General features: G+C 44.3%; 2 protein-coding genes across 3 annotated transcripts in view; one reads left to right on the top strand and one right to left on the bottom strand.

The window, feature by feature from the left end:
• The window catches only part of pygl (phosphorylase, glycogen, liver), a 16,276-nt gene extending 9,457 nt beyond the window's left edge, over positions 1-6,819 (top strand). The window contains exons 12-21 of one of the 2 annotated variants that reach the window (XM_037694617.1): positions 319-433; positions 523-624; positions 947-1,094; positions 3,205-3,263; positions 3,362-3,503; positions 4,804-5,011; positions 6,099-6,233; positions 6,307-6,373; positions 6,462-6,663; positions 6,741-6,819. In XM_037694617.1, coding sequence (XP_037550545.1) covers positions 319-433; positions 523-624; positions 947-1,094; positions 3,205-3,263; positions 3,362-3,503; positions 4,804-5,011; positions 6,099-6,233; positions 6,307-6,373; positions 6,462-6,650 — 1,165 coding nt within the window. In that variant the 3' untranslated portion in view covers positions 6,651-6,663; positions 6,741-6,819. The other variant, XM_037694616.1, reaches the window with a different exon arrangement.
• Positions 6,820-7,036: 217 nt separating this feature from the next.
• Positions 7,037-9,074, bottom strand: part of LOC119427073 (lysophosphatidylserine lipase ABHD12) — an 8,092-nt gene continuing 6,054 nt past the window's right edge. The window contains exons 9-12 of the mRNA XM_037694653.1: positions 8,486-8,568; positions 8,312-8,390; positions 8,110-8,243; positions 7,037-7,098 (exon numbers count right to left, since the gene is read on the bottom strand). Coding sequence (XP_037550581.1) covers positions 7,071-7,098; positions 8,110-8,243; positions 8,312-8,390; positions 8,486-8,568 — 324 coding nt within the window. The 3' untranslated portion in view covers positions 7,037-7,070. The remainder of the gene's footprint in view (positions 7,099-8,109; positions 8,244-8,311; positions 8,391-8,485; positions 8,569-9,074) is intronic.

Here is a 9,074-nt window from a genome sequence, read left to right as displayed (position 1 = left end):
GGTTGTATGGATGGATATTTGGATGGATGGACAGATGGTTGGATGGACGGTTGGTTGGATGGATGGATGGATGGACAGATGATTGTATGGATGGATATTTGGATGGTTGGTTGGATGGACGAACGAACGGTTGGTTGTATGGATGGATGGACAGATGGATGCATCTCAACCTGAACGTGCTCAGCTGATTGATTGAAGGACAATTATCTTCTGTAGAAATTTGCAACAGTCCAAAGTTACGTTTTCTTTGATTTTTGCGGACCTGAACTTGAAGTTCTCTTGAAACGTATTCATGGAGTTCCTCCTTTTCTTTGTCAGATTTCGGGACTTTAGTGAGCTGGAGCCGGACAAGTTCCAGAACAAAACCAACGGCATCACCCCCCGCCGCTGGCTGCTGCTCTGCAACCCCGGCCTGGCAGAGCTCATAGCCGAGGTTCGTCAAACAGCCGATGTCCAGCACGCGTCTGAAGCGCCCCCTGTGGGTTCGTCTGGGTGGTAATATGACCTTTGACCTTTGTTCAGGTGATCGGGGAGGATTATGTGAAGGACCTGAGCCAGCTGAGGAAGCTGAACAACTTTGTTGATGATGCTGCCTTCATCCGGGACGTCTCTAAAGTCAAACAGGTTGGGGGTGGCCATCTTGATTTACGCTGACTTCACTTATAATATTCAGTCTCATTTTCTGTCTTTAACTGAAAACAACACAGAAAATACAAATTAAACCTTAAAACTGATCGTCTTAGGTCTAAAACGTTTAAAACTCAGTTAGGTGGAGCGTCTGCTCCATCTCTGCGTGTCGTATCAGGACGAGACGTCCCGGGCGTCGCTGCAGGAAGTATCCAGCTGTAAACTGAGCACAGGTCCAGACAGGACTCGGCCTTACTCAGCAGTTTCACCTCAACGCCTCCTTTTGTTGCCGAGTCACATTTTTCCCATTCCTCCGCAGGACAACAAGGTGAAATTCGCCCAGTACCTGGAGACGGAGTACAGGGTGAAAATCAACCCATCCTCCATGTTCGACGTCCACGTCAAGAGAATCCACGAGTACAAGCGACAGCTGCTCAACTGCCTCAACATCATTTCCATGTACAACCGTAGGTGGAGCTCCTGTGTTCGGTCCCTCGGTGTGAAAATAGTTTCACAAGTGATGAATGACTCGATCTGACTCGTCCTGGTGTGAGGCGGTCCACGCCCGGCTCCGCTGCATGTCAAAACAGACATGAGTGTCTGAAGCAGCTGTGGGGATGAAAGGTGGGATCTCACTGGGTTGCAGAGGCGTCACAACAATTACTGGTATATGTGAAGGGGACGTGTCCCCCTCACATTTAAAGATGTTCGTTTGGACCCCCCCACATTTACCATGAAATATTAGTTCACCCAGCACTGTTTCTATTTCTTTGTGAACAAATTCATTCCACTTGTTTAATAGGGGAATACTCAAATCACTACAAGTCCACTCCAGGTTTTCCTGGTCACCTACAACAACTCCACACCACATGCAGAGTTTCTCTGAGGTCACTTGGCAGGTCGCGTATCTCTTCGGGGGTGTTTGTCGACTGGACAGGGGAGGAGGGGGGGCACCTCTGTGTTGCATGCTAGCTTAGCGCTACATTGGTAATTCTTAAATTCCGAAGAACTGAAACGGTGACTCCTCCCTTGAAAACACTCTTTAACACAGTCCTTCTCAAATAGTGGGGCGCGCCTCCCTGGGTGGGCCCGGGGGAACATTTTGCAGCAGGGAGTAGTTTTTTTTTTCCTTCACCATTTTCATTTTGTCGGGGTGCGTTCGGCAACTGTTTGCTAAAATCCGTCAACTCTCAGGCTGACTAATAATAGTTATGAACAAACATGGCTGTCTTGTCGTTTGGGGAGCCATGCTTGAACTGTGTCGCTCCCCTCTGCTGCTGAGAAACTCCGCTTTAACGGGTTGTGCTCACTCCTGTGGCAGTTGTCAACTGGGTGTGTGTGTGTGTGGGGGGTGTGACAGAAGTGGAGCATGCTCTATTCACACAAGGAGAGCTGTTGGTCAGGCTACTTCTTGTTGCTCTCTAAAATAGTTATTGAACCAATGTTATATAAGTAAACATAGATGTTCAACAACTAATGCAGAAAATGGCATCTACTTTATTCAAACTTTTCTGGGGGATGACCCCCTGTCCCCACACAAGTGCGCTCCCTCCACATCGTACCCACCTCGGCTCGTTTTCGTACCCACAGAGTCCTCCACATTTCTGATGGTCAGTTTGGTTTAGAGCTGGATGTTTTCTGCAGGTGTCAGAAGAACACCTGCTGTAATCGCAGCCCAGTGAGATGCTACCTGGAACAAGGTTTCTGTATAACAACAAAAAATATAATTTAAGTAAACCACACAAATATTTCAGACATTAGAAAAGCTTAAATTAAAAAAGGAATTAAAAATCAATAACCGTTAAAAATACAAAGATGTAGAGTCTGGTTTTCTTCATCGGTAATATTTTATTTATTTATTTATTTTTTTTTTTTAAATTGGACTCTAAAATAAAATGTCATCACAAATTTTACAAATAATTCATCATCGTTAAACAAAAACCAACAAAAGCCACCAAAACATCTGTAAGACAAGCTAAACAACTAAACTGTTTTAGCAGAACATGCAATGCTGAGTGCTAGAAGATTTAGCTGATATCAGCTAAATAAGCTAAAACTAAGTTAATTGAAACAAGCAGAACTGTAGCTCCGTGTACCAATCTAATGGTAAATATATAATAAGGAAAACGGTAGCTAAAACTGACAACAGAGCTTAAATGACATGCTAAAATTAGCAAATCTGTAGCTAAAATTAACATTCTATATGCTAAAATGAGCAAAACGGTAGCTTAAAACGGCTAAACAGATGCTAAAGAGAAACACTAGTAGCTAAAAGGAGCTACATGATAGCTAAAACTAGCAGACTAACTGCTCATAGGTGCCTCATCTCAGTGGATAGGAGGTCATTCTACAAGCTGAGAGTTAGGTGTTCAATCCCCAGCCCCCGCTGTGCTTTAGTGAGACACTTGACCTTTGACTCTTTGGAGCAGACTTGGGAAAGTTTTATAAAATATTTAAAAAAGGCACATGGTGACCACAGTATGACCCAGGGAGTATTTGAAATCCCCAGAACTGAAAAGTTTGACCTTTTTTAAAAAATAAACTGCAAACATTAAAGTCTTTTATTTTATTGTGAAGGGATCCGGAAGAACCCCGCTGCACCTTTCGTACCGCGGACTGTGATCATCGGTGGGAAGGTAAACCGGGTGTAGAGAGTGAAACGGGTCAGATCTGCAGAGGCCTTTGGGTGTTGAACTGTTCACCTTACACTGCCCCCCCCCCCCCCCCCCCGCAGGCTGCTCCGGGGTATCACATGGCGAAACTCATCATCAAACTCATCACGTCGGTGGCTGATGTGGTGAACAACGACCCTGTGGTGGGAAACAAGCTCAAAGTCATTTTCCTGGAAAACTACAGGGTTTCTCTGGCAGAGAAAGGTAAGAGTTCCCTTATTCCTATTCAGACGGTTCATTCTGTTTCCCAGGGGCGCCCCTCAGGGGAGAGGGGGTTAAAGGCCAATATAAATTTACTGTGTGGTCGAATGAGGGGGAAGTTTCAGGATGTTCTGCACAGAATCTCTGTTTTTTTTTGTTTTGTTTTTTTACCCCGTCGCTGAGCAAAGAGGGGGAATTGGAATTGCCTTCTATCCATCCGTGCATGTTGTGCATGATGACTTGAAAAATAAGCAAAGTGCCAACTTACATTTTGACATAAAAAAAAAAAAAAAGAAACTGTCCAGATGACCTGACTGAAAAATGTTGGATTTTGACGTATGGCTTCATCTAGGTGTAAGAAAGGTCACTATCAAAAGTGGGTCACCACATCAATATCCAAGATGGCCCCTGCTGTAGATATGTAAACTGACCACCTCAGTCATTTGAGGAAACGCTGCTTTCTAATTTTTATATTGTTTAAAAGTAGTTTCCTCAAATGACTGGGTGGCCGAAGATTAATCTGTGGTGGTCAAGGCCACCATTGGCCACCCCCTGGCTCCTCCGCTGCACCGGTTGGTGATAAAATGTCTCCCTCTTGTCCAGGATCTGTTGCTCTGCTCCGCCTCTGTTCTTCTCCACTGTGTAACTCCTCTTCTCTATCTCGCACCAAAAACATGTAGGTTCACTTCATTACTTGTTTAATTCCAGTCCAGAAAAACACTCGTCTCCAAAACTACAAACATTCACTCTTCAAATCTGAGACGAAAATGTTCTGACGTTTGTGATTTGTTGTGTGAAGTAAATGAAATTCACAAAAAGTGCAACAAAAATGTCTCCGTGTACAAAAACGGTGTTTGGTTCAACCGAGTGAAGCCGGTCCTGTTTGGGTCTCCAGCTCAGACGCAGCAGAACCATCAGTTGGAGTTTGAACGGGTCGCAGGGAGTTGGACATTAAAGTGTCTGAACTGTCGTTTTGATTTATTTTAAACTTTTTTTTTTCACGGACTTGAACTGGCAGTCGCCGTCTCGCTCTAACTGAGCTTACTTTCTGCTCTGCAGTTCTGTCTGCCTGTGTCAACAGGGAGTGAGACACTCAGGTGTGCAGTTATGATCACTCTGAGCCACCGGCAGGAGCTTTATCATTTCTCTTGGTTCTCTTTGAACTTCTTCAGTCCCAGATTCCTGCTGGGCCTCAGAGGAGACGCTCCTCGAACCTTCAGAAATGTTCTTGTAGTAAAGTACAACCTTCGTTGCAGGACGTAAAAACTGTCTGTGTCAGTAATCGGAGCATTTCCTTCCTCAGTGATACCCGCCACCGATCTGTCGGAGCAGATCTCCACGGCCGGCACCGAGGCTTCAGGGACGGGCAACATGAAGTTCATGCTGAACGGAGCTCTGACCATCGGCACCATGGACGGAGCCAACGTGGAGATGGCTGAAGAGGCCGGGGAGGAGAACCTCTTCATCTTCGGCATGAGGGTGGATGATGTCAACGAGATGGACAAAAAGGGGTAAAGGCGTCTCGCACAAATGCTTTTACTATAACTCTGTTTATTTAATTTGTACCAGCTCACAGCTAACGTTCACCAGCAGGCACCGAACAACAAACGTAACAAGCTAGTCCGATTACCGTACTTGCCGCCGTACACGTCGCATCAGTCCAAATGTGTCTAATAAAGTAGAAAAAACATAAATATGTTGCTTCGCCATGTATGTCGCATCTATTATGTGTCACCACTGACAACCTGGAAACGTGGGCCGGTGTTGTGCCAAAAATCGATTGGCTACCAAATGGCGGCCGTGGGAGCGTGCACAGGAGGACTTTAATAACAAGATTAACACCTAAAAACAATTATTTGTTTGCTCGAAATTATATTAAAGGTGTGTTTCAGTCTAACTTTTACTTAATAAAAGGACTTTAATGGTTAAATCAACTGCATTTCACCTGGGCGGCGCGGCGAAATGCAGCTGATTTGACGTTTGCTCCAGGAGTTCTAGAGCGAGACAAAGGTGTCTTGGTATGGCAAGCCAAGTGTCTCATTAATAGCTACCTTTACCTATTAATGTGACACTAGGCTTACCATGAGTCGAGGGCCCTCTAGTGGCTGAAAATGGTAGTGTTCAATATTTTCCATGTGAGAATGAATGAAATAGTCAGATCTCAGCCAAAAATTGGGTTATAAATATGGCAAAAAACATAAATATGTCACAGGCGTGCTAATTTATGTAAAAACCTGTGACTTGTTTAGCAAAAATTACGGTACTAAAGTCCAGAATATATGCATGAAGAAGATACCTGCAAGAATGAGAATGTATTCATACTTTATTTATTCTTATCTGACATTTCATGCATTTCAACTTAAAAAAAAAATTCATACACCTTTTGTATGGCGGACGTATGATGGTCCCATCTGTAACATTTCTCTTGTCCCATCTATAACTTCAGATCCACTCGAGATGATTTCCAAACCTTCATACACATTTCATCATCCTAGCTCCAATAAGGTCTTTGCTTGTCAGGGCCATATCTTTAGGTATCACTGTATGCCGACGACTGTGTAATGTGCCGTAATCTTGTTAAATGTTGATTTATGTCAGGTATGATGCCATGACGTACTACAAGAAGATTCCCGAGCTGAAAGAAGTGATGGATCAGATTAAGAGTGGATTCTTCAGTCCCAAAAACCCGGAGCTCTTCAAAGACCTCACCGACATGCTCTTCAAACACGACCGGTGAGGATTTACAGGACCGTCTTTCCTCTGCGCTGAGTTCCCAGAGGTTTGGATTCACATGATTTGTTTTTAGGTTCAAGGTGTTTGCAGACTTTGAAGACTACCTGAAGTGCCAGGAAAACGTCAGCAAGCTCTATCAGGTAACGTTCAGCTCATGAGCCTGACAGGCAGGGGGCGCTGTGCAGTCGTTTTAATAATTATGATAAAACGTCTGTTTTTGTGTGACAGAATCAAGTGGATTGGACCAAGATGGTGATCAGGAACATTGCTGCCACGGGGAAGTTCTCCAGTGACAGAACCATCACCGAATACGCCACCGAGGTGTGGGGCGTGGAGCCCACCGACCTGAAGATCCCCCCGCCAAACGAGCCCAGAGAGGCTCTGGAGGAGACCGTCAAGGCTCTGAAGAAAATCTAACAAACTGTCAACTGTACGTTTACGTCTCATGTTTTCCCTCTAACACGTTACAGAGCATGTCTAAAACCACACGCCTTTATTTTTATTCAGATCACGTTACCGTACGCGCCTTCAGTTCATCGACGCAGGCTTGGGGGTGTTCCCCCATCGGAGGTTCTCAGGGTTCAGGATGAGGAGCGGGTTCAGTAGGACCCGAGTCAAATAGCAGTTTTCTAAAATTTACAGTTTTTTATTACATTCCTGAGACTTTGGTCATTGTGAGACAAACTTGATGCAGTTGTGCGTTCTAGTTTTCACTAATAGAATAAAATAAAGACACTATAAAATGATTTGAAGAGTTTTTTTATTCCTTATACTATATACACACATGTACTTTGAGTAATCCAGTCCTGGAAAATTTGCCTTGAAGGAAAATCCACTTTACGGTTTCAGTTTTTCTAGAAACGTCCTGCAAATAGAAGAAGACGTGTCAGAGGGTAAAGGTCAACGTTTTCAGAATGAGCTTGTAAGGAATGCATATCGCCCGCCGCCTTTCATCCATCCAGTCAATCAGTATATTACATCCAATGTTTGTAAGACTTTGAACAGAATGTGTCCAGTGGTTCAGATATTTTGCTAACAGACAGCGTTGACTGTAACAGGTTATGCCAGTTAAGTTTTAAACAAAGATTTTGTTTAGTTGAGGTTCAGCTTATTGTGCGAGACTCTCGGCTACTTCCACGCCACATTTTAGCTCTTTATCTGTAAAATGAACAGCTGGTGTCGTCCATCATGGAGTGAGGGGGGACTAATAGAAATACTGTTTTTTAAGCATAACTTGAAAAACAAGTCGAGCACCGACTTCCATTTTGGTGTGGCTGCATCTAAGTGTTTGAAAATTGGGTTACCACGTCAAAATTCAAGATGGCCACCATCGCCATGTGTGATGTACAGTATATACTGTATATAATGTGAATAGGCCACCTCTATTATTTGAGGAAACTACGCTTTGTACTTTTTATATTGCTTAAAAGTATAGTTTGGGGTGGCCAAAGATTAATCTGGGGGGGACAAGTCCACCCTTGGCCACCCCTTTGCTCCTCCACTGCACCTGTGGTGGATAAGATCTGTCCCTCTGCGCCGCCTCGGACACATAAAAAATAAACCCTCCCTCTGTTCTTCTCCACAGAGGAACTTCTAGCCACTTGAACGTCTTGCACTAAAAACATTTAGGTTTAATTGCACTCCCTGTTCGATTCCAGTCCAGAAAAACACTCGTCTCCAAAACCACAAACTTTCTTTCTTCAAATGAAGCGATGGAGGATACTGGTGCACCACTTTTTAAACTGGTTGATCAGGGGGGTGTCAATGGGCATCCAGTGATAAAGTTTAAGATTTCTCATGAGAAATTTTGCTAACAGACGTGCAAAAAAGACCTTACTGCGTCTGCGGCGTGCGATCAAACATTCGTTTCACTTACTGAACCACGGTGGAGAGATGGGGGTCCAGATAGATGTTGCTGTGGGAGAATCCTCGACCCGTGCCATAGGAGATCATGTCAACCGGAACATCTGAGCTGGATTCTCTCCTGGCTTCCAGTGACACCTGGAACAGCTGGATCCAGTAAACAGACGGGTTAGAACAGCAGGAAGTCGTCTCAGGCCGGTGAACCAAGTCTGTACCTTCTGACCCATGTGGTACGGAACGACTCGGTCGTCCTCCGAGTGCAGAATCAGGAGTGGGCAGCTGAGGCTCTTCAGACTGTAGACGAAACCAAGTGTTCAGCAACGACGTGAAGATTTTATTACAGAAGACAAACTCAAAATAATCCAGAGCTACTTCTGGATTAGACTTACTTCTCCTTGTTGTCAAAGATTATGTTGTTTTTGTCCAGCAGCATCCAGAGCAAGCTCTCAAACCCTGGAAGGAACCTGTACATCTGGAAATAATTCAAACAGCAGCAGAACATGGAGGTGTTTTGATGAAGACAAGAACACATCGTGTAAAAATGAAAGGTCATGATCTGCTCATTCCAGTAGTGCACATTTTATTCACATGGAACATGTGAACACGCCAGATGTTTAAAATAAATCACATGACCAGGGACAAAATGAGGTAGATTTAAGTTTGATGGCAGCAAAACATCTAAAAAATGTATTTCCATCTCCATGTTTCCTCTGAGAAGCATCAACACCTCTTAACAACAATCTCTGAACATCCAGGACCTGAGGAGACCAGGTGTTGGAGGTTTTAGAGGACCTGAGGAGACCAGGTGTTGGAGGTTTTAGAGGACCTGAAGAGACCAGGTGCTGGAGGTTTTAGAGGACCTGAAGAGACTAGTTGCTTGAGGTTTTAGAGGACCTGAAGAGACCAGGTGCTGGAGGTTTTAGAGGACCTGAAGAGACCAGGTGTTGGAGGTTTTAGAGGACCTGAAGAGACCAGGTG

Source organism: Nematolebias whitei, chromosome 21 (genome assembly GCF_014905685.2).
Source record: "Nematolebias whitei isolate Nwh7 chromosome 21, NemWhi1, whole genome shotgun sequence".
Taxonomy (NCBI): Eukaryota; Metazoa; Chordata; class Actinopteri; order Cyprinodontiformes; family Rivulidae; genus Nematolebias; species Nematolebias whitei.
The sequence above is the reverse complement of the archived record's forward strand: the minus strand, read 5'-3'. Positions and strand labels throughout refer to the sequence as shown.